This window comes from Notamacropus eugenii, chromosome 3, assembly GCF_028372415.1.
Source record: "Notamacropus eugenii isolate mMacEug1 chromosome 3, mMacEug1.pri_v2, whole genome shotgun sequence".
In the NCBI taxonomy this organism is placed as follows: domain Eukaryota; kingdom Metazoa; phylum Chordata; class Mammalia; order Diprotodontia; family Macropodidae; genus Notamacropus; species Notamacropus eugenii.
In genome coordinates, this window is record NC_092874.1 from 399,098,878 (window position 1) to 399,124,201 (window position 25,324).

At 41.1% G+C, this 25,324-nt stretch overlaps 1 protein-coding gene across 1 annotated transcript in view; it reads left to right on the forward strand.

Annotated features, from left to right (window-relative positions):
* The first annotated feature begins 1,097 nt into the window (after nt 1–1,097).
* GPR139 (G protein-coupled receptor 139) overlaps nt 1,098–25,324 on the forward strand; it is a 53,628-nt gene continuing 29,401 nt past the window's right edge. The window contains exon 1 of the mRNA XM_072650491.1: nt 1,098–1,218. Coding sequence (XP_072506592.1) covers nt 1,098–1,218 — 121 coding nt within the window. The remainder of the gene's footprint in view (nt 1,219–25,324) is intronic.

Genomic DNA, 25,324 nt, shown 5'->3' on the forward strand with positions numbered 1-25,324 from the left:
GTATCTCTGGTCCACTCCTGTGGGGAAGAATACCAGGAGGTGGATGAATAGAGGAGAATAACCAGTAGCTTGGCATTTATTATCTCCTAAGCCTCCTAGAAGGTTTCCTATTAACCTTTTGGCCTCTTTCTACTCCAGCACCCTAAGACACACCTCTAATATGGTTCTGTCCTTGCCAAGTGTGGATCAAAGCCTGGAGAAGTTGCAGCATCTCCTGAATCTATTTAGACCTGGTGTGGATGGGAGAGAGGGGAAAGAATAGGGGGGAGGGGGGCAGGAGATTAGCCAGTCTGGATGCATAATGAACTGGGGAAGGAAGGGGAAAGAGGAAGGCAAAATGAGGACACAAGAGGTGTTCAGCTCACACTGCCACCTAAGCCTCTTCTGGAAATTACAGGTCATACCCACATCAAGCCCCTCCTGGGGGGAAGGGGAGCACTTTGTCCTTAGCCTCAGTGTTCTTCTTCGTGGCCCATCCCCCTCCTCCCTGTCAACTCGAGCCTGTCTTTTCTTTGAGTGCAATAGCTCCCCCATTCTTCTCAGGACTTGAAGAGGCTAGAAAGAGATATTTCGGAATCCCTCCCTAGGTTTTAGAGACAAGAAAATCAAGTGCTCCACCACCCCAAAAGCAAGAGATATTTCCTCTCCATCCCCACTGGGAAGCTGATCAGCCACGGTTTTGAAGGGCAGAGGGACAATAGGGACCCTCTACCTTCTCCCCTAATATTCTCCCCCCCAAAACCCCGCAGCGAGCCTGTGCCCCTGGGGAACTACTTGGGGGTAGGGTGGCGGCAGGAGGTTAGCTAGAGTGGGGACTCCAGCACGCAGCAGGTGCGGGCGGGAGGGGGAGGGAGGCAGAGAGGGAGGGAAGGAGGGGGTAAGGAAGGAGCGAGGAGTTGCAGAAGAGGGGCGGGGGTGGGGGGGGGGGGGGGCGGTAGAAGGAGGTCCTGTGAGGAAGGAGGCGCTGAAGAGCCACAGCAGCTGCCGCCGCCGCCGCCGCCGCCTCTGCACTGGCTGCTTGGAGGCTGGAAGCTGGAGCCGGGCTGGGAGGCGGCTAAGACCCGCGCCCCGGGGCCCGGGAACCCTCCCTGGATCTCATGGAGCACACACACTTCCATCTCACCAACAGCTCGCTCCTCTCGCACCACCGTTATGCTTGCGGCTTGGGCTTTGTGCCGGTCGTCTACTATAGCCTCCTACTCTGCCTTGGCTTGCCAGGTAAGGGGCGTGCGCGTGTGTATATGTGTGTAAGACAGAGAATGAGAGGGGGTGGCGTGTAGGTCTGTGTGTCCGGGTGTCAGGGTGTCTGCGTACCTGTGTGTGGCTCCTGGAAGGGACTGTCAGGGAAGAAGCGCGAGGACTGCAGGGCAAATCAACTGAGAGGCCAGAAGGGGGTAGGGGGTCTGATCAAAGTCGCCCCCATCGCATTCACCCCACGGCTGACCCTGCCAGAAAAGTTTATACCCAAAGGGCAGCGAAGGGATTTCCACTGGGAAAGAAAGTTGATATCCACTAAGCACCTGGGATGTGCCTGCAGCTGGATCTCTGCTCCCGGCGCATTGTAGGACAGCTGATCTGGCAAAGGGCAGGGGAGGGATGCGAAGGCACCCGTCCCTCCTGTCCTCTGTCTCCTTACAGCCCGGGTCGGGACAGTCAGTTTCCTGCGCCCTCTGGTTGTCCCGACCCCTACGCCCCAAGCTCGCAAGAGGCTGTCCTGACTAAACCCTAAGATCAAGTCCAAGATCGAGGAGACACTACTGATCTTGCGCTCTGAGGCGAGAGGATGGAGAAGCGCTCTTTCTCTGTCCGTCCCTTTGTATTCCAGAACCTCTGTCCCCCAGGGAGTGGGGGAATCTAAAGAATGGCTGGGGAAGGGGCTGGGAGTTGGGGGATGGGATGGATCCCCGGGATCTGTGCCTTGGAAATGATGAGAGCACACGCGAGCGCGCACACACACATATACACACTCGCGCGCGCACACACACACACACACACACACACACACACACACACACACACACACACACACACCCATCACCGCAGCCTCCCGGGTAACAGTCTCCTTGAGCACCGTCCTTGCCCCTTGGCTTCGATTTTCTTTCTAATCTCCTGTCCTAGGAGGAAGCGCTGTGCAGATTATTCTTTTGCCCAAGCCTCTCCATCTTCTACCTAAAAGTGTAGCTGAGACTCGTACAGAATTCCTGAAGGGAAGGAAGGAGTGTGGGTTTTCTTTATGTTCAGATCCGTTATGCGAGGGAGCCCACTGCACTTTGGATACCTCCTTTGTCAAATTCTTTTCACGAACCTCAGCAGGAATGGGGAATTTCAGAACCCCACATACACACTTTAGCTATAGATAAATCCTTTACAACCATACTTGTGGGAAAGGGAAAGGGGAGGAGAGAGAGAAGAAAGTCTGAACAGACTACGTACAGCTACCCCGAATAGAATGTAAACTCCTTGCGGACAGGAACGGTTCCAGTTTGGACTTTGCATCCCCAGCCCCTAGCACAGTAAATGGCACATTGCAAGTGCTTAACAAATGTTTGTTGATTGATTCTTGATATTACCCTCCAAATGCATTCAAACAGCACAGAATGTCTCCATCAGTCATCACCCTTGTTTGTTTTTATCTCAATTCATTTTTGTTACACTGAAGTGGGTAGCCATTAAAAAAAAGTACTAGTTTTCAAGGTTCTCCACTTTCTTGAATCTAAGTGAAACCACACAACGTGATTGATTATTAAGAATTAATCACTCTTCCTACCTTGGAATAAAAAAGAAGGGAAATTACTGTCTGACCAGGCAAATGAGAACATATATTGTAATTATTGCACCCATGAACTAATTCTTGTCCAGCAAACAATTTTTTCTCTCCTGGGCTTCCCTTGCTCCCTTTGATAACTGAGTTTTCCACTGGTAATAGCTGCCAGAGGGAAAACAGAAAACTCTAAACTCCTGTTTCTCCACAAAGTATACATAGCCAGGACAAAGTAATAGTTTACTATCCTCAGAATTTTCTTCCTCAGGATGGCAGGCTAACTTCGTTCACTTCATTCCCTACCTTTCTCCTTTAGCAACATCATCTCTAGAGATTGAAGGGGCAGAATGTCATCCCAAGGTGATGGCACTGAAACTGGGGACTTCTGTGTCTAGATGAGAGAGTGCTGGACAGCTCAGACCTTCAGCGTCTGGATCTGATGTCAATTAAGGTTGTTTCAAAAGCAAGGACTTACCCAGACAGTAATAGGAGGTAGGGGGACTCTGAAGTGAAAGCACTTCCTCTCTACCCCCTTTATCCTTGCCCCAACCAGAAGCCAGCCCTGTGCAAAGAGCCTGAAAGAAACCATGTAAAAGGATAAGTAAAAATGAGACATTTAGGGGAAAAAATTGTAGTCCTTGTTGGGTGGGGAGAGGAATTCTGAAGGTGTCTGCTCCAGTCTGGCTGTGTAAAGCAAAGTGGAGGAGAATGGCTAGATGGAAAAGAGGGTGGCCGCAGGGAATGGGGATGGAGCATGTGCAAATTTCATGGTCTAATGATTTTTGAAAATTGCTTGCAAGACTGGTTCAAAGGTCACGTCTCTGAATGAGAAAGGCATTGTTCTTATCTGTTTTTTGCACTCTTGTGAAGTCTACAATGGATACACAAGCAATATTCATGGGCACTAGACTTATTTAACAGAAAAGGCAGGTGGTTATTAGAAGCTGAGTGAGGGACCAGCTCCACGCATCAGCTAGGAAAGAGCCTGAAGAGGCAGAGAGAGAAAAAAAAAATACTTAGCTCAGCATATTACTCCTATTACTGAGACTTTCACTGTAATACCCTCCCTCCCCCCAATTAGAGAACTCTCATTATTCTGCAGCTGACAGGAACACACAGTTAAGCTGGGTGTGAAGAAACAGACCACAGGGTTTGATGATATTGTTGAAAACTGAGATTTTAATTGAATTACTGTTCCCAGCAGTGGGCTCACCCAAAGTGTTCCAAATTAGCACAGCACGGTGGGTAGAAAATGTTTATGGGAATTTGGAGTTGAATGTGGAGTGGGTGTGAGCTATGCCACAGTGAAGGGGAAGCAGGATGGTAATTAGAATAAGAGGACAGTCCTCTCCAGAAACTGTCCAACATTGTAAGACATGGCAGAAGGGATTGTGAAAGCCTACATAGTTAAGAAATGTCTTGATAGAATACATAGGGTACTGGACTTAGAGACAGGAAGACCTGGGTTCAAGTCCCACCACAGATACTTGCTAGCTGTGTGGCCCTGGGCAAATTGCTTCTCTGTACCTCAGTTTCCTCATCAGTAAAATCAAGAGGTTTGAATTGATAGCCTTTAAGGTCCTCTTAGTCAAGAAACCCCATGGACAGCATTGGCATGCTATGGTCCATGGCATCATGAAGAACAGGACACAATTAAATGACTCAACAATGAAAACAATAAAGATTCTCTAGGATCAATGATGTCAGCCACATGCTCATAGGATTTAGAGTTGGAAGAAACCTTAGTAATCATCTAGACCAACTCCTTCACTTTACAGATTAAAGCAAGTGAGACTCAAGAGTGTCAAAATGACTTGTCCAAGGTCACACAAGTAGCACTTAGGAGAGCCAGGATGTGAACCTTTTCAACTCCAGTAAGTTGCCTTCAAGGAATCTTATAAACTAATCCAAATTTCTTAGATTGTCTTCATGGGAGGACGTCTACTCTGTCAGTTGGTCCATACTGCAGTTCTGCATGTATCTCTTCTTCTCGACCCACCCTACTTGAAAAATTTTAAGTTGGAAATCCACAACAAACAGAGGGAAGGCCATCACAAGTTGGCTATGTAGAGTAGGCGAGCAGGAGAAAGAAAAAAATAGATGAAGGAAAGAGGAGAAAAGCATATTATATTAGAAAAGAGGAAAGGAACACTCCTAATAAGGAAGGGATGGCAAGAAATAAGGCTGACACATAATTTTTTTAACTTACTTTAAAATTTACTTAGAAACCTACACTTGTCATTTCTTAGTTTTTTATACAGATTACAGTTATGAAACCCATAATGGACACACAATCCATATTCATGGGCAATGTAATTATTTAATAATAAAGGAGGTGGTTGTTAGGAGTTATTAGAAGATATAATCCTGTGTAGTTAAAGGCATGTGTAAGCTCTGGCCAGTTCAAACAAAGTGGAAAAGTTTCAAGTATGGAGCTGAGAAGAAGATATTTTTAGGAGCTCCAAGAAACATCAACAATCCAGTGATTTGTGACTTGTTTAAGGTCACCAAGATAGTAATCACCCAAAGCTGGATTTGAACCTAGATCTTCTGACATCATCAGAGCTAGTATTTTTCACATTGTACTATGAAGTTTGCAAAGCAGTTTATATATGTAGGCTTATATGAGCCTCAAACAATCCTGTAAGGTAGGAACTACAGATATCTCCTTTTTATAGATAAGTCAACCAAGATACAGAAAGTTAGAGAAGGGAAGGGAAAGGAAGAAAACATTTATTAAGTGCCAGCTATGTTCCAGGCACTATGGTAAGCAATTTATAAGTATTAAGTCATTTGATCTTTGCAACAACCCTGGGAGATGGGTGTCATTATTATTCCCACTTTACAGTTGAAGAAAGTGAATCATACAGAGGTTAAGTCACTTGTATAGAATCATACCACTAATAAGGGTTTGAAACCAGGTTTAAACTCACATCTTTCTATCTCAAGGTCCAGTATGCTATCCGCTAAGCCACTAGCTGCCTCATGATCGGAGAGCTCCTAAGTGTCAGAGAATTATACTTGACCTCAGGTCTTCCCAGTTCCAGATCTAGAATGCCACACACTATAATATATCTGTCATCCAAAGGCTAGCCCTAGCTACATTCAAACAGGCTCAATGTGAGATTGTACAGGTAACAGATTCTTTGGGCCAAAGTAGCATTTAAAGCCCTTCTACTTACACAGTCACTGAGGAATTATGATTTCTACCTAAATAGAGGAAAACAATGACATCATGATTCCTTGAACTGCTGACGTATTTACAAAAAATACCTCCTTAATCCTCTGACATTCATCACTAAGATCAGATGAGGGATTATTTGGACACTTCATTGAAATGCATGCAACATCATATAACAAAATCCTAAATCCACTGCTTGCTGCTTCAACTTGCAAGGCTGTTCTTGGTCTCACATCACGAACAAATTCTCTTAATATAGGACCTCTCCCCAACAGGGTTTGCAATATGCCTTCTTATAAAGTTGCCTTACAGGTGAGTTGTGTAGGAGACAGAACGTCACGCACCTGGCTTTAGTCATAGTCCTGCTGCCTTATTACGTGAGTGACTTTGGCTAAATTACTTTACCTCCCTGGGCTCGGAAGTGTAAAATGAGAGAATCAGATTAGGAAGTCAGCATAGCAAAGTAGAAAGTGGCTGTGGAGTCAAAGGATTTGGCCTTGGGTTCAAATCCCATCTGTGGTAGTTAGTACTTTCATGACCTTGAACAAAGCATTTCCCTTCCCTTGGTCTCCATCTTGATGAATCACAATTCTTAATAACATTCTTGATGGAAGATAGACCAGACAGCTTCTGAGGTCCCTTTCTATCTCTAGAACTGTGATCTTCTGATGTTCTCTGGAGTTGTTTCCAGCACTGACCTTTAATAATTCTGTTCTTTCTCTAAACTGCCTTATATTAAGCCCCATTCTATTGCAGACCCTATTCTAGCAAGATTCCAAAATATTAGGAGAATGGCACATAGGTTTGCTGTTCCCCAACCTCAAATAGTAGTATATGGTCCAGCAAAACCTCTAGAAATAATCAGATGTTGTTTAATCTCACATAAAGTTAAAAACTGTGTCTGGTGATTGAACCTGACAAATCTGACCTCTACACTGACTAGCTGAGGCTATTACCAAAGAAATGTTCTTCTACCTTTGTCATACCCTTCCCATATTGCCTTGGGGGTAGAGAAGCAGGGAGTTTAACATCAGCACTGCCAGTGGTCCTATATCCCAAAATATAGGTGGTGTTGATACAGAAGTCACTGCAGAGAGCACCCTAAAATATCAATAGGTTAAAATGGGTGGGACATCCAAATGAGGAATGAGATTGAGCCAGGTTCATGGGGATGGGGGGGGGATGAGAATGAAAAGAAAAACTGAAATATGTGTCTGAGAAAGAAATATGAACTACGAATCTGATTCAGTGAATTAGAATCTCCAAGAGAGCTGGAATACCATGAAATATCTTAGGGTGAGCTTTGGACTGTGTCTCAGATATGAATTTGCAAAGTGTTCACACTAAAGGGGGGAGTCTTTCTGCTTCTCAGTGAGGTCACAAAATGATAGAACTGGAAGGGATCTTTTAGGTTATCTGGTTCAATACTTTCACTTTCCATAGAATGAAACCAAGGGGAAGTGATTTGCCCCTGATCATAGAGCACATCAGCAGCAAAACCATGACTAGAACCCAAGACTCCAGTTCCTAACTTTCACCTACAATTTATATCTTAAATCCCAATACATACCCATAATACTCCTTTATCTTGTGTGTTTGTCCTTCGCTGCCAAAGAAGACCATGCCATTAGAAAAATAATGACATGACTTGCACTTGACTTTGTTTTTTGAGTGAGGGAGGGCTGTGCAGGTCACCAGCCTCACTTCTCCTCCAGAGTCATCTGAATCCAGTGACCAGATACTCATCAGGATGACTGAAGATGACCCAGGATGAGGCAATTGGGGTTAAGTGACTTGCCCAAGGTCACACAGCTAGTGAGTGTCGTGTCTGAGGTGATATTTGAACTCAGGTCCTCTTGACTCCTGCACTGGTGCTCTATTCACTGCACCACCTACCTGCCCCTACTCCTTTCTCTTACCACTGGCACTACCACCTCAATCCTCTAGAGAGCATTTTTTCATATGTAAATTTGGGCAGGTGTCTTTTTTTGATTTAATTTATTTATAGTTTTCAACATTCATTTCCACAAGATTTTGAGTTCCAAATTTTCTCCCCATCTCCTCCTTCCCCCTCACCCTGAGATGGCATGCATTCTGATTACCCATTCCCCCAGTCTGTCCTCTCTTTTATCAGCCCCTTCTCTTATCCCCTTCCCTTTTACTTTCTTGAAGGGCAAGATAGATTTCTATACCCCATTCCCTGTATATCTCATTTCCCAGTTGCATGTAAAAACAATTTTTTAACATTTGTTTTTAAAACTTTTGAGTTCCAAATTCTCTCCCTTCTTTCCTCCCCACCTACCCTCATTGAGAAAGCAAGCAATGCCATATAGGTTTTACATGTGTAGCTATGCAAAACACTTCCATAATAGTCATGTTGTAAAAGACTAACTATATTTCCCTCCATCCTATCCTGTCTCTCAATTATTCTATTTTCTCCTTTGACCCTGTTCCTTCTCAAAAGTGTTTGCTTCTGACTATCCCCTCTCTCAACCTGCCCTCCCTTCTATATCATCCCCTCCCTTTATCCCCTTCCCCCCTACTTTGCTGTAAGGTAAGACATCCAGTTGAGTGTGTATGTTATTCCCTCCTTAAGCCAAATCTGATGAGAGTAAGATTCACTCATTCCTTCTCACCTTCCCTCTCTTCCTTTCCATTGTGAAACCTTTTTCTTTCTTCTTTTATGTGAGATAATTTATCCATTCTATCTCTCCCTTTTTCCTTCTCCCAATATATTACTTTCTTCACCCCTTAATTATATTTTTAGATATCATCCTTCATATTCAACTCACTCTGTGCCATATATCTATCTATCTATCTATCTATCTATCTATCTATCTATCATTTATCTATTTCCTCCAACTACCCAAATACTGATAAAGGTCTCATGAGTTACAAATATCATCTTTCCATGTAGGAATGGAAACAGTTCAACTTTAATAAGTCCCTTATGATTTCTCTTTCCTGTTTACCTTTTCATGCTTTTCTTGATTCTTGTATTTAAAAGTCAAATTTTCTATTCAGCTCTGGTCTTTTCATCAAGAATGCTTGAAAGTCCTCTATTTCATGGAATATCCATTTTTTCCCCTGAAGGATTATACTCAGCTTTGATGATTCTTGGTTTTAATCCTAGCTCCTCTGACCTCCAGAACAGAATATTCCAAGCCCTTCAATCCCTTATGTTGAAGCTGCTAAATCTTGTGTTATCCTCATTGTATTTCCACAATATTCAAATTGTTTCTTTCAGGCTGCTTGCCTTCTCCTTGACCTGGAAACTCTGGAATTTGTCTACAATATTCCTAGGAGTTTTCCTTTTGGGATCTCTTTCCAGAGGTAATTGGTGGATTCTTTCAATTTCTATTCTCCTGTCTGGTTCTAGAATATCAGGGCAGTTTTCCTTGATAATTTCTTGGAAGATGATGTCTGGGCTCTTTTCTAATTATGACTTTCAGGTAGTCCAATAAATTTTAAATTATTTCTCCTGAATCTATTTTCTGGTTCAGTTGTTTTTCTAATGAGGTATTTCACATCATCTTCTATTTTTTCATTCTTTTGGTTCTGTTTTATAATTTATTGATTTCTCATAAAGTCACTAGCTTCCATTGGCTCCATTCTATTTTTGAAAGAATTTATTTTCTTCAGTGAGCTTTTGGACCCCCTTTTTCCATTTGGCCCACTCCACTTTTTAAGACATTCTTCTCCTCATTGACTTTTTGGACTTCTTTTACCATTTGGGTTAGTCTATTTTAAGGTATTTTCTTCAGTGTTTTTTTGGGGGGGTCTCCGTTAGTAAGCTGTTGACTCCATTTTCATGATTTTCTTGCATCACTCTCATTTCTCTTCCCAATTTTTCCTCTACTTCTCTTACTTAATTTTCAAAATCCTTTTTGAGCTCTTCCATGGCCTCCAACTAATTCATATTTTTCTTGGAGGTTTTTAATGTAAGAGTATTGACTTCGTTGTCTTCTGGTTGCATGCTTTCATCTTCTTTGTCAGCAAAGTAATATTCTACAGTTTGAATTCTTTTACAATGTTTACTCATCTTCTCAGCCAAATTCTTGACTTTCTAACTCTTTGTCTATGTAGGACTCTGCTTCCAGTGGGGATGGGGATGGGGTGTGTGTACTGTCCCAGGGCTTCAGGGATTTTGCATCAGCCACACAAATCCCCACCATCTATGGTCCCAGAGCTCTGGAAGTAGCCTCTGCCACTGCTGTTGCTGCTGCAGCTGCCACCAGACTACTGCGACCCCACCACCACCCAGGGGCTGGGGCCACACCCGGCCAGACTGTGTGCTTCTCTGTCACCCAGGTCCCACAGAGTTTTCTCATTTACTTTTTTGGTGTTTGTGAATTGAGAAGTCTAGAAACTGCCACAGTTGCAAATGATTCTGTCCCCTGAGGTCTGCTCCAGCCCTTCTGTGCTAGTCAGCCCATCCCAAACTGTGCTCTACTCCCTGCCTGGTATGATAGACCTTTACTGTCAACTTTCCATATTACCTTGGGCTGAAAATTCGTTTCACTCTATCATTGTGTGAGTTCTGTTGCTCTAGAGTTTATTTAGAGTCATTTTTATGAGTATTTGGAGGGCTTTTGGGAGAGAGCTCAGGGAAGTCCCTGCTTTTACTCTTTTACTTTTACTTAACCTTTGTTTACATGTCTCATTGACCCCTCTGGCAGTCTGATAAAGTCTATGCACCCCCTTCTCAAAGTAATCATGGGTTGTCTAAATCATAATTGATGGAAATATTGAATTTCAGTTAGAAGTTACTGAAAATAGTCTTTTCCCCATCCAAGTTTACAAGTCCCCTGAAATCTATCTACATACTTATTAAGAGTTCATAGATCTCAGGTTAAAAACCCCTACTCTATACCATGGCAGAGATAGTTCTTTGTATCAATACAAAGAAATGTGGGAAGGGTTAGGAACTATAACTTTCAGTGGGCCTAGGTGGGGCAAGAAGGGTGTTTGCCTGGTAGAACGTACTGGGTTTTTAAGAGAGAAAATTACTTTGTATATTTAAAATTGACTAGAAGTTTCACTTTTCTAGAAAGTAAGTCATTGTTTATTTTCTCCACCATGGGCTAGCTATTTTGAAATCACAGAGCCATTGAATTTTACAACTAGAAGAAACATTAATCTAGTTTGACCCCCTTCATTTTACATGTTTCAAACAAGGAGACTCAGAAAGGTAAAGTAACTTGCCCAAGGTCATTCATCAAAGCCAGATCTCCTGACTATAATTTTTTTAAAAGGTGGAAAAAATAATGATTTACTAATAATAGTTGATATTTATATAGAACTTTCATGTTTGCAAGTAGATATGTGTGTGTGTATTTTCATAACTAGATAGTAGATAGATATAAAATCTGGTCCTCACAGTAACTCTAGATGCTAAGTACTATTATTATCCCCATTTTATAGATGAAGAAACTGAGACACATAGAGATTAAGTGATTTGCCCAGGGTCATACAACTAGTAAGTGTTTTAGACAGGATTCAAACTCAGATCTTCCCAAAGCCCAAATCCAGCACTCTATCCATTGCATCAACCAAATGCCATATTTACCACAGTAATTCAGAGCTGGAGAGGACTTTAGTGGTTATCTAGTTTAGCTACCTCATTTTATAGATGATATAATGTGGGTTAAATCACTTATCCAACTAGATAATGTCATAGTCAGGACTAGACATGAGATCTCCTGACTCCCAATCCAGTGCTTTCTCAACTGCGACACATTTTAAGTTTTGTAATTAACTTATTGCTACTCGCTAGAGTCCCAATATGCTTGATATATTATAGCCAGTAGGATGGGAGAGACATCTGGCCCTGACCTTTATGGAAATTAATCAAATTAATCCCTTATTTGGAAGAAGGAGAAAGGCTGAAGCCCATGAACATGAAGACCTAAGTATCAGGGGTTAACTTTTCTTCTGGTCTGCCAAAGTGTTGTTTATGGGCAGGGTCAGGGGAATAATGTATTGCTAAATCCATTTCTTTTCATTCTAATCTAATGTGAAAGGCAAGTTATCAGTTAAATTGTTTAGAACAGGGGAAATCACACACATACATCACGTTGCATCACAGCACAGGCTAGAGACAGCCGATGGCTACATTCCAGGTGTCACCATGCTCTGCTCTGCCTGATCAGCACAACTCCACAGAAAGCAGTACAAGCAGCATCACCTTCCCTAATAAAGAAGATAAACAGCTTCCCTCGAAGGTGGTGAAATAGGGCAGTGGCTGAAAAAAAACCAAACAAACAAGTAAAAAGTGTCCTGAGCAACACAAAAAAAGGAAGAATTTAGTCCCTGGCTTGCTCGTTATAAAAGGGTAGTGCTTATTAACCTAGTCTACCTTTATCATACCTGTGAACTAGGCAAAACACATCTAGGGCCAGGGAAGAGAGGGTAGGGTGACCCATCCATCTGTCTAGCCTTCATTCTAGGCATAACTGTCCAGCAATGAGGTAAATTTGATAATCAAACTTAAATGCAGGTGTCCACAGATGAGTGTTGACTCTTTCTAGGTGGTCTTCTTGAAAAGAAGATGGACGTTTTCCAACAAGGATGCCATTGTTTGAAATCTGTTTGGAATCCCTCTGTGGAAATTGCCTTCAGAACAGATCTGCCAGTCACAAAAGTAAATGAGTCTATTTGTAATAAAGTCTAATTATAGTGGTCTAATCTGAAAAAAAAAAAAGACCAGTTCTGGCCTAATCATCTAACTTATTTGCTACATTTGGCCCTTAGTATATTTCAGTTGTTTCCCAAAGTCACCAACAAAGGATGAAGAATTTTTTCATCTTCAAGGACATGAAATTGATAATATATATGATCAAAAATAATAATATATAAAAGTATTTTCAACATATGCAAAATATGGTTGCTATTAGTGATGATGATAATAATTTTTAAAGCATAATATGCCACAGACTTTGAAAGAAATTTCCAAAGAGAAGCTCAGAACATTTTTGGTAAAATGAAAATAGCAGAGGAGACCTGCCTTCCAATTCTAGCTCTGCTGTTAACCGACTGCATGACCTTGCATAAGTCATTTAAATGCCAAGGGTCTCAGTTTCCTTATCCGTATAATGACAGGGCTAGATTAGATGTGCTGTAAAGTCTCCTGTAGCTCTAACAATCAAGGACTTTGTGTTTGTTTATTTTAAAGAGAGTAATATTACTTTATCACCATACCTCATATGTTATGCACAGATGCACACCTATCACACCCCCTCCTTCCTACAGCATTTCTCCCTGCCTCCTACCCCCATCTTTACACTCCAGGCAAAAGGTTGGCAAAAGGAAATGGGAGAATCCAGGATGCCCTAGCAAGGACATCTTTTTGATGGGAAAGTTAGAAGGCAATATCTTAGGGGACTTAGGAGAAAGCCTGAGGCACAAAGATAATTCTCATCCTGGTACTCATCCTGGTACTATCAGTGGGTAATCCCACTGATGACCGAGCTGTCATTTTTTTCAGGGTCTAGACAACTGAAAGAAGATGGAGCCTCCCTGCAATACCACTGCACAGTGAAGGAAGATGAAAAATGTCACCTTCACGGCCGTCATTTGACAAATGAAAGCCATTTAGTCCAGTCAGCTTGACTGAGAGAATGAGCCACAGCAGCACAACAATGCCATTGACCCTTGGTAGTCTATAAGAGAGACTCCAGGACAGGGGAGTATGATTAGAAAAGAAACCTGGAAAGGAAACTTACTGGTCATATCAAGGGAGTCCAGGACACTATATTCCTTCATCAGAATTCCCTTTCTGCTCTAATATTTTATAAATCTATTCAAAGCAGAGCCCAAGATTTTGTATAACTATTGACCAAATGGTTAGGCTGCCAGTAGAGGGCTATAGAAAAGGAATGCGGGATGTTTTTACCACAGGGGCATCATTTATGCTCTGAAAGCTTGATTCTCTCATAATTCAGTAGATGCCAAGTTCTGCATACATAGCTTGTGATTGTCTACAATATACCTAGCTTGTCACTGCCTGAAGGCAGGAAACTAGACCAGGTTCTTTCTGTCTGTGGAATTCTTTGATTAGTGAAAACTGGATGGAAATCCCCTTCAAAATATAGGAGAATTACTTTCATATTTTGCCAGATCAAACCAGATGATCATTTTCCAAAGGCACTTGACTTTCATCCTGAAAATGAACTTAAACACTTGTATAATGTAGCGGATAGAGTGCCGGCCTCAGGGTCAGTAAAATGGGGTTAAAATTCTGTCCCCAATACAGACTGGCTATGTGACTCTGGGCAAGCTATTTAACTTCTCAGTGACCCAGACAACTTTCTAATTCAAAAAGTTACGTTGCCATTTTACAGTTCCCTATTTACAATAAAGGAAGTTCCTCAACAGGAACTCTCGATAAAATATCAATAATGTAAAAGGTCCAGTCTAAAATAAACTCCAAACCATGTAGGACCAGTCTCAAGATTGTCATGAAAATGGGAGGACATGTGTAATATATAAATGTCAGTTATTATTATTTGCTCCATCTATTTCCTCCTACTTGCCCGAGGCACTATTTTTTCAGTTATAATAGTGTGGTTTTGAGCATTTTTTTTGCATGAAGCAAAAAACTCATTTTCTATACTACTATAGGAAGGGAAAAGTGCAATTCTCACTCCCCTTCTTTGTCCCCCACCCTTGGTAAATGAGTGTCTTCAATCTCCAAACACTCCTCTTTTCCTCCTACTAGGGGTGTTCTACTCTCCAGTTACTTCCCACCCTTCAGGGGGTGGGCAGAGGGTGAGCTTGAGTCTCTGTGAGCATGGCAAGAAGGAACAATGGGAGAAAGGGCTACATGACCACAACAGCCACCCTGCCTTCTTCCACTTTTTTTTGCTATTTTCAGTTCTCACTTTGGCCTGAAAAAAAAGATTAGATTCCTGCTTGTTCTGCTTTAGAAAATTATATTTTATTACATAATGAAATCACTTAGGTTCTCTCTCATTATCTTCATGGAACCCAGCCACAATCACAGCAGAAAGGATCCATGTTCTACGTTCTTTTCTTTCTCACCTGTATGCTTTGCCTTAACACTATCTACTTGACGACGTCCTACTCACAAATCATGAAGCCTACAAACTAGAAGCAGCTGTGATCAGTCACCTTATCTAAACAAGCATCAGAACTAATTAAACAAACATGTAAACAAACTTTAAAGGATAGGAAAACTTTGGATTTAACATCTGACTGTCAGACATGAGGGGTGGAAAATAAAGAGGATACACAGAAACTTTGCTGTTATCACTCTTCCCAGAGGAAAGTTCCCTCAACTAATCTGTCCACTCCAGACACTCCTCTCCTCGAGGCCAGGACTGGTCCAGCATACTTCAGGGAAGCTAAAGAAGTCATCAGACATAATTTCCACTGAAATTCCTCAAATCCGACCAAACTCTCTCTATCATCCCTGTGTCCCATTCTTCATCCAACCTTCCCCAAGATTTCTCCTCCTGCTCAAGGGCAAAACAACATTGTTTCTTCAAGACTTATTCACTTTCTCCATCTCCAGAGCCTCCTGTAGCTAGGTGCTGAGAGCTTTTTTTCTCTTACCACAAAAAAATAAGTCTCCATTGTCCTTCTCTACAAGAAAGGAAGAATATTCTCAGAGGTCTATTTTGCTTGTTTTGTTCAATTAAAAATTTTCTCTCCCTCTGACTGCCTTTCCTGGGTGAGAATTAGGGAGGTTGGGGGTAGGGGGTGGGGAAGAGGGTTTGTAGAAAAATCTTCATATCCAATATACATATCCAAACAAGACAAATTCCTGCGTTGGCCATGTCCCCAAAATGGATGTTTTATCCTGCACCTTGAGTCTATCGTTTTTCTCTGGAGTAGTGAGTAGCATGGCTTCACCACTGGTCCTGTTATTCTGCCCCAAAGGCAGGCCTCAGAGAGGAGAAAAAGTGAAGACAATAGGAATAAGAGAAGATTTGGGTATCCAAAAGGCCATGTTCTTAGAACAGTACCTGATTCAACTCCCACGACTGGGACTAGAAGCTACTCATGGGTCAGTCTGGCAAGAGAACACATAGACAGTGTCATTCAATATCTGCATCTTCTTCTGGGATGCCTGCCTTATTTCTTTGCTAGTATCATCTGCTAATGCAGGTCGTCAAGCAACAAGTATTTATTAAGCAATTACTATATGCCAGGGAGTATGCTAAGCAATGGGGATACAAATACGAACAAAAAGAATGATAGTCCCTGTCCTCAAGGAACTCACTTTCTAACAGGAACAAAGAGCACATAAAAGAGCACACCTGAAGGGAGATAGAACTAACGTAGCCACATGCGGGCACGTTGTTGAAATCCGTAGAGCCAAAACACAGCTGAGAAGAGGATGAAGCATGACTGGCCGTCCCCCAAATGAAGGCCTGAAAGAGAGAGAAGGGATCCGCCTAGTGGAGGGATGTTCCAGGTAAGAAGACTCCAGAGGCTGAAGAACTTTCAGTGACAAGGCATCATGTTGTCAGAAACACAGCCAGGATGCTCCTGTACCACAACAGTGACAGGAAATAAAGGTGCTCTATGGTCCAATTCCATTTAAGATTCCCTGATCATTCAATAAGACAGTTTCCTTTACTCCTATGTAGTTCACTAAGCAGAGAAGGGATAATCAACTACCTCCCAAGAATGTTAGTATTCAAATATGGTGTGGTCTAGATGACCTCTAGAGTTACTTCGAACTCCACGATTCTATGACTGGACCTTATTGGGGTATATGTCTTTCAAATATGTTGTAAGGTATCACTAAATGGCAGAAAAAGACCTCAGTTTCAGGTGTTTTGAATTCTAGTTTTGACTTTGCCCCTAACTAGAAAGCCACTTTTCTCTGATCTTCAGTTTTCTTATCTATAAAATAAAGTGAAATGTACGTCATTGAAATGTATTCAGTGATGTCTAACTTCTAGCACCAAAAATCTATGAGTAAATGATTAACATATAGGCCATTATTAAATACATGATTCCCACAGTAGAACTTAAAAACATATATATTATGGGAATAAGATGGACAGAGAGGAAGCAAAATTATACTGTTCTTAAAAAGCTGATTTGCCTTCTTGTCATGAAGATCAATACGAATATGTTGAGTTTCAGAATTGTAAAATGTTTGTATTGATGTATTTTTATATCACCATAGTTTTCCCCCAGAATCCTTCTCCTTACCTATCCCAGACAGCCATCTCACATAACAAAAAGTATTTTAAAGCCAAAAAAAAAAGACACAGAAGAAATCAACATAATTAATCAAAACACAGAAGTCTGAAAGTAGGTGCAACGTATAGCATTTGTGGACTGCATGTCTGCAAAGGATGAGATGGGAGTGTCTTCTCATGTCTCTTCTTCCAAGCCATGCTCGTTTATCATAATTTTTCAACATTCACTTATGATTTTTTGGTAGTTATTTCTATTTATGTAGCTGTAGCCATTGTGTACATGATTTTCTTGTCTCTGTTTACTTCACAGTTTTAGAATTAAAACCTTCACCCCACATCCTTAAATCTTTCTCTAAGTAATCTTATATCAGGTTTCCTGCACTATGCATTAGAATTTCCAATTAATATTCTGCAAGGGGACAGGGGATATTCAGATTCTGAGTGGCTCATTAATGAAATAGAAGCTTTGGAAATTCTGATCACTACAGAGGTTTGTGAGTTAATACATCAGTACCAGAGACCATAAATGCTTCTATAAGAAACCATCCTCCACAGACTATTGGACACAGGCAAAAAACTATCGGTGCTACTCTTTCGTTAACTTCTCCAAAAGCAACCTAATAATAGTACTAGAGTTTAAGATGGAAAAGAAGGAGGTGGGGGACCAGGGTTATTCTGAGAGAGGAATACTTTAAATTTTATTAAACCTCTTCAAAACAGGTGACAACAGTTCGAGAATTCCCATCAACAGTCAAGTTTTCATGGTTGATCCAGTCGATCAATAGATATTTATTAAGCACCTACTCTGTGTTTGTATACTGTGCTAAGCAACTCCAGGGAGTTATAGAGAATTTAGGTGATTTTCAGGACTTGTCTGCAGTTGCTGATGGAGAAAAAGACTAGCACTATTTTCATTCCTTTATCACTATCTCAAGTGATGGGGTAGCTTATAGCTACTTCTTTTCCTGTCAGTGTTGACAAAACAGTCATGTCTTGCTAAGTGCCAAAAAAAGTCTCTCTTCCCACCTCTGTTCTCCTGAATGGCATATAAATTCCTCAAAAGGTAAGAATTCTCCTTATATTGGGTTCCCATTGCTTTGCTAGCACTGAATGAAACTGATAGCTTCAGGATTTCCCATACCTGAGGTGGACCTTTTACTTGGCCATCTAAAGAAAACGGAATGAAACAGACAGTCAAATGTAAATTTGGAGACAGATGGAGACATACACAAAACTCAGAGGGTCAAATATGGAAACACAAAGATACCTGCCTACATACTGCCTAGAGGGAGACCTGAAGAAATCTATGCAGTCTTACTAAGGAAACCTCAGGATAAATAAGGGCCAATAGCAGAGGGTAAGTAATGTGGAAAGGGAGATGGGGTCTAACTGAGAGAAAAGGAATTTGAAGCAGTCAGTAAACAAACATTTATTAAGTGCCAGGCACCATACTAAGTAATGGCTGAGGATACAAAGAAGTTGAAAAGTGGAGGGGAGTGGGGGGGTTGGAGGGGATTACTCATGGAGGAATGATGAAGATCCAATCCCTAGGTGGGAGCTGGGTAAGAAGTACAGAGTTGATTTGAGTACCCTGCTTAAATAGAAGTTCTAGGAGGAACTCTCCACTATCTCATTGGAGGAAGGTGAAAAAGAAGGCAGAGCATCTGTCTCCTCTAGACTTAAAGAGGGGGCCCACAGGCTATACCATCTTTATGGTGCTGAAAGGAAGGAAGAATCAACATAGGAGGGAATCACATGCATTGAAAAGCAATCCATAGTTATCCCTTCACAGGTACTGTAAGCCTTATAACTGGTAAAGGTACTGAAGAAAGATGGGATCCACCAGAGGGAGGGTTCCTCATTGTCCTCAAGAAAAGAGAGTTTTCCCAATTATTGAGGAGTTTGTGCATAAAGCCATTTGTGTTTTCTATCAGATTAAATAAAACCCCTCCTATGCTTAATATCCTGTTAGCCTGAGTTGTTGGAGAGGAGCTGTGGATTTATTTCAAGAGAAATGCAAACCCAACTCTGTCGGTCCCAAGAGAAACCCTGAGTCGTACACAAGCAAAAGAGATCTTTTGAAAGGCACCTGTCCCTGCCAGTGATTATGCCCAAGTCTATAGTGTCAGGGGTCATGCTTCAATTCACGCGTTGATTGCACTGTACTTAGTAGAAAATCATTTCCCTCTGAAGAAAAAAAATAGGGCTAATTAAGTCACTTTGCCTTGATCTGTCATAGAGGCACTTAAGAGAAGAAAAATAAATCCCCAAGCGTGACTTAGTAGATAGGGCACTGAGTTTATAGTCAAAAGGACGTGGGTTCATATCCCAGGTCAGAAGCATAATAGCTGTATGACCCTGGACAAGTCTCCTAATCTGTGTCTTAGATTTTTCACCTGCCAAATGAGGCTGGTTTTTGATCTACAACTTCATGCTGCCTCTCCTGAGTGTTTAGTCAATGAAATTCACTCCTTGAGCCAAGTGTCTCCTGAATGCAGATAAATAACATTCTTCTCCTGCCTCCCCACCATGAATGTAGGGAGCCCAGGTTGGTTTCTGTGGCAGCAATAGGACAGACAAACAAATTAGAGTCCTAGCCAGAAATCACTGACCAGCAGGCACTGAGTACTTGGTTTTTGCTGTTGTTTTCATTTGCAACAAGTCTGAAGTGTGCTGCTAGAGAGGTAGCCACAGCAAGAGCTCTCGTCGGATACTCAGGTTTTTGATCTGGGTGGTTGTGATTTCTATGCAAACCCTTAAAGCTAAATAAAGAGAAAGCCCAGCGCCACCTTTGAATTAAGCTGGTTTGTTTGTTTTTCTGGATGTGTGTGTGTGTGTGTTTCACAATCCTGCAGAAGTCAGTGCTAAGCACGTCGGGGCCATTTCTTCTGTACGTGCATAGAATCAGAACACATCTCTCTGTCCTTGAAAATGTTGTTTCTGTTGGTCTCCACAGCCCTTGCTTTGATGGGCACTTTGATTGGCTCTCTTGCCTTTCCTGATCGATGGTTCTCTTATTGTCCCCGTTTCCCTCTCCTGAAACAGATGATTTAATTATTTAAAATTATTTTTAAGTAGGACCAGAGAGATGAATCCCTCTCCTCCTCAAACCTAACCCATTTTACTTTTGTTTGAGGTTCTAGACCTGTGGAACCTAGCAATTCTAATGGGAATTGAGGGGGAGGAGGGAACCTCCCTTAAGGCATGCCTAAAATTCCCATTCTCATCCATAGGTGGCCCCAGCTGAAGTCGAATGTTGAAAGAGTGGCTTTGGAGCATAGTAGCTTTCTAGAAAGCCAGCTTCACAGTCAGGATGAATCTGAGTTCTAGTCTGACTTTCTTTCTGACTTCTCATGACCCTGGACAGCTCATTAAATTTTTTAAATACATTTGGCAATATTCTCTAAGTTGCCACACGTATCGATCTGTAGTAATAGAGGGAAACCCAGTAAATCAAAGTTATGCCTTCCCTGCTCCCATTCAAAATTACAAAGCAGGTCTGAGATGAGAAGAGCAGGGGGAGAAGAGCTGACCTAAGAATTTACCTCACATGTAGCCTTGCTAAGGGACGCATCTCATCTGTGAAATAAGAATTCTCAGAGCTTATATTCCTAGCCTATATGTATTATACTTAAACTGCATGTCTATCTTCCCAATTCATTCACATACACACACATACACACACACACACACACATATATACACACATGAAATATAAGCTCCTTGAAGGCAGGGATTATTTTTTTTTTTAATTTGAATCCCTAGCATTTATTACCAGGCTTTCTACTTTGATCCTTGACACAGGATTTTTTTTCAATTATTAAATTGAATCAAATTAAAAATAATAATTTACATTACAATTCCTCCAAATAGGGAGCTCCCCAAATTCGCTTATTTCTTCACTAATGGCTCATTAAGGATTTATTTGTAACCTTAGGTGAAGCACTTTACCAGACTCAGCATTTCTTCATTTATAAAACGGGGAAAATACTATGGTCTACCCCTAATGTTGTTGTATGGATCAAATGAGATAACCTCGGTAAAATGCTTTGCACATTTTAAAATGCTACTTAGATGTTTCCTAGGCTAAAATGTTAGGAACTCATAGAAGATATATTCCCAAATGAAAATCACAGTAGAAGTCAATGAGCAAAGATACACTTTCAACAGGCAAAGGTTCTGTCCCCAGAATTGTGACTGATGTATATGTCTTCTATAAGCCACATGGGTAAGATCTGCTCTCTTTTCCCAGTCATAATGATACATGAAATTAAAGGGATAATATATTCCCTAACATCTCTAAAAAAAGAACAAAACTCAAAATTTAGAGTTAATGCTGTTAGAAACTGCTCGACCCCTCCCCTTCTTCATGATGCTTATAGACTCTGAGATGGTTATTGTGGGGTTTTTTAAGTTGCCAGATGCTAACAAACCATTTCCATAATAATTTTGCTTCCTTGACCTGAATGTCATTCTGTTGTCTGCATTCACTATATGAACCAAAACAATTTCTCCTACTGAAGAAAATTACCACATTGCTATCTCTGAATAATGGGGCTTGACTCCTCTTTTCAGTATGCCTGTTGTCTGGAGATGACACTGCCTGACCGCTCACGTTGCAGTCGTTTGACCGAGGTGGGCCTTCGGTTCTGTATATTCCAAGAGAACTCAAGCTATAATGTCGAACCCAAAGAGAAAGAAAGTATCCCCTGGCACTCATCTGTGGAGAGATCCTTGGTGGGTGTTTATGTGATAATAAATTTTCTGACAACATTTAACGGCTTTTTGGAGATTCTCCCCTCATCAATAAAAGGAAAATGATAAGGGACTATATAAAAGATGGCTCTCACTAATTCTTGCCATATCTATAGTCTCTGTGTTCCAAGAGTAGGATGGAGGGAAGGCATTTTGCCATGATGGTTACAGAAACAACAAAAAGGAAGGATGAAGGAAGGAAACAAACATTTATTAAGTACCTATTATATGCCAGCATTTTACAAATATTATCTCATTTGATCCTCACAAAAACCCTGGAAGATAGGTGCTATTATTTTACACTTGAGGAAACTGAGGGAAACACAGCTGGTAATGTCCTGAGGCTTGAACTCATGTATTTCTACCCTGGGACCACTGCTTCACTTACCTGTCTAGCAGAAAGGACAGAAAAAAGGCTGAACAAGAGAAGGGAAGGTTGAATAAAATGAAGGTCACTGTGATTCAGTGGAAAGAGCACTGACCATTGTTGGAAGAACTCAGGGTTCAAATCTTCCCTCTGGTGAGATACCTTCCATGACCTCAGTTTCCGTCTTGGTAAAATAAAAGGGAGAGGAAAGTTGGACAAAAGGGTCTCTGAGGCCCCTTCCATCTCTAAATTTATGAAGTTATTATTTACAAGAATGATAGCATTTTTAAGTAAATACTGGTAATATTTATTTGATATGTAAAAAGAAACCTGGACTTGAACTCAGAAGACCTTAGTTCAAATTCTGGCCATGCCACTTAGTGTGTGATTTGGAGCATGTCATTTCATCTCTTCAAATCTCAGCTCATTTACCGTGAAATAGGGATAATCATGCTTGTACCACCTGACTCAGGATGGTTGGGAGAAAAGCATTTCATAAGCCTGAAGGTGATATGAAAACCTGAGTTAATACAGAGAAATTACCACCAGCAGGTTTTCTATTTTCATTGAAAGCATAGCAGGAAATAGACTTAAAGCATAACAGGAGAGTTTTAAGTTTGACATAAGGAAGTGAGAGACACCAGAATGAATTTCCCAAGGATAGTACAGATAATATTTGTCTGGAGATTTTTTTTAACTTCTACCCCCAATTAAGCAAGCACTTACTTTTTCTCCCTTCTACTACCTCCACCTCCACTGAAAAAAAAAAGAAAAACAAAACTGTTGTGACAAATATATATAGCCCGGTGAAACAAATTCCCTCACTGGAGATATCCAGAAGAGTACCTGTGCCCTAAATCCACCACCTCTCTGACAGGAATAGGGTAGCGTGCTTTATCATCAGTACTTTGGAATCATGGTTGGTCAAAGTTCTTAGATCTTTCAAAGTACTTTATCTTTAAAAGTTGTTATTAGAAAAAGTAGATATATTTGTTGTCTTTTCAATTGGTGGGGGAGTGGGGGAGGAAGGGAGAGAATATTGAAATTAAAATAAAAAGAAATAAACAAAAAGAAATGAATAGACAGGTAAATGAATCAATAAATGGATAGATACATGAATGAATGATCAGATGAGTGAATGGATGTATGAACAGAAAGATGGATAGATGAATAAATGATTAAATAAAAATACATGACTAAATAAATGGATAGGTGAATGAATAAAAGGATAGATAGATGCATGAATGAATGAATGAATGAATGAATGAATGAATGAATGAATGAACAGATAGACAGAGAGACAGATGGACAGATAGCTAGATAGAGGAATGGACTGATTTTTTATTATTATTTTAGACCAATCCTACATGCAGTTCCTGACCTTACAGTCTTCACTCTCAATTTTCCTCCTATTTGTCCAACCACTCTTCAGTCTTCTTTGCTGGATCTTCACCCCCTAAAATATGGGTATCCCCCAGGGCTCTGTCCTAGTCCTGTTTCTCTCTCCTCATTCTCAATGTTATTATTATCTCCCATCATTCTCTCTATGCAGATGATTTCCATATCTATATTGCTAACCTTCATGTCCACATCACTGCCCCCCAATTTGATATTTCTTACTCAATGTCCCATGGGCATCACAAATTCAAATGTCTAAATAGAACTTTATCATCTTTTCCTAAAACCCATCCTTCTTCCCAACTTCCTTATTTCTATTGAAGGCATCATACCCCTGCACCATCATTCTTCCAGTCACCCAGATTCACAGCCTCAAAGTCATTCTTTTCTTCTTAGTCTCTCCCCTCCACACCATGGTCAACCAGTTGCTAAGTCTTGTCAATTCTACCTTTCCTTTGTGTTTCGCAGTAACCTCCTAATTGGTATTTCTTGCCTTCTGTCCCCATTCTGTCCCAGACTCTAATCAGGCATTAGGAGGGTACAGTACAGAAAGTGCTGGAGTTGGAATCAGGAAGACCTAAATTCAAAACCTGTCTCAGCCACTCACTTACTTACTTATTTACTAGATGTGATCCTAGACAAGTAATCTGGGTATAATCTCTCAGCTTGTATGTTCTAATCTATGAAATGATGCAAATAATATCATCTACTTTACAGGACTCTTGTGAGGACCAAATGAGATAATTTCAGTAAAGTGTTTTGCAAACCTTAAAATGCTACATAAATGCTAGCCAATACTCAGGTGTCAAAGTGATTTTCCTAAAGCGTAGTTCTGACTAGGCTGTTTCCTTTCTCAAAATTCTCCAGGGACATTTTGATCTCTTCACAATCTGGGAACAGGGTACTTTTCCAGGCTTATTACATATCATTCTCCTTAATGGTTTAGCCAAACTGTTCTTCTAACTCTCCCTCAGTCCTGTGTCCATGCCTTAGCACAGTCTGTTCCCCCCATACCTGGAGTACATTCCCTCTACATCTCTGCCTCTTAGGATCCTTCATTATCCTGAAATCTCAGCTCAACCTTCAACTCCTTACGAAAGGCTTTTTCTGATCCTCCCCTACGTACTAGTGCCTCCTCGAAAGTAATTTGCATTTGCTTATATTTGTACCTATTGTTCCCCCCTAGAATGTCATAAGATCCTAGATCTACCTCTGGAAAGAAGTTCAGAGGTCATCCAGTCTTAGCCACTCATTATACAGATGAGGAAATTGAAGCCAGGGAAAGCTCAGTAATTTGCCCAAGGTCTCATAGGTAGTAAGTATCAAAGGCCACACTCGAACCCGAGTCTTCTTGTATTATTTCCTCTATGTTATGCTAGTTTAGACTGTTTTCTTTTTGTCTGTGTTTCTGGCAGCTAGCACAGTGCTAATAAATGCTCATTGGTCAATTGGTTGCTAAGAGCATTCCTTTATCCTTACACTATTTTTTCAATTGGTCACCCAAAGATCTTAGAGCTGGGTGGACCCCAAACTGCCCTTTTTAGAGAAGAGAGAAGACCCTTAAAGAGTAAGTGATTTGTCCAAGGTCATACAAGCACTAAGTGGCCCAGCCCACATTAAAACCCAAGTCCTCTAATTTCTCCAGTGTTTTTTCCATTACGTTGTATAATATATGTGGTAAC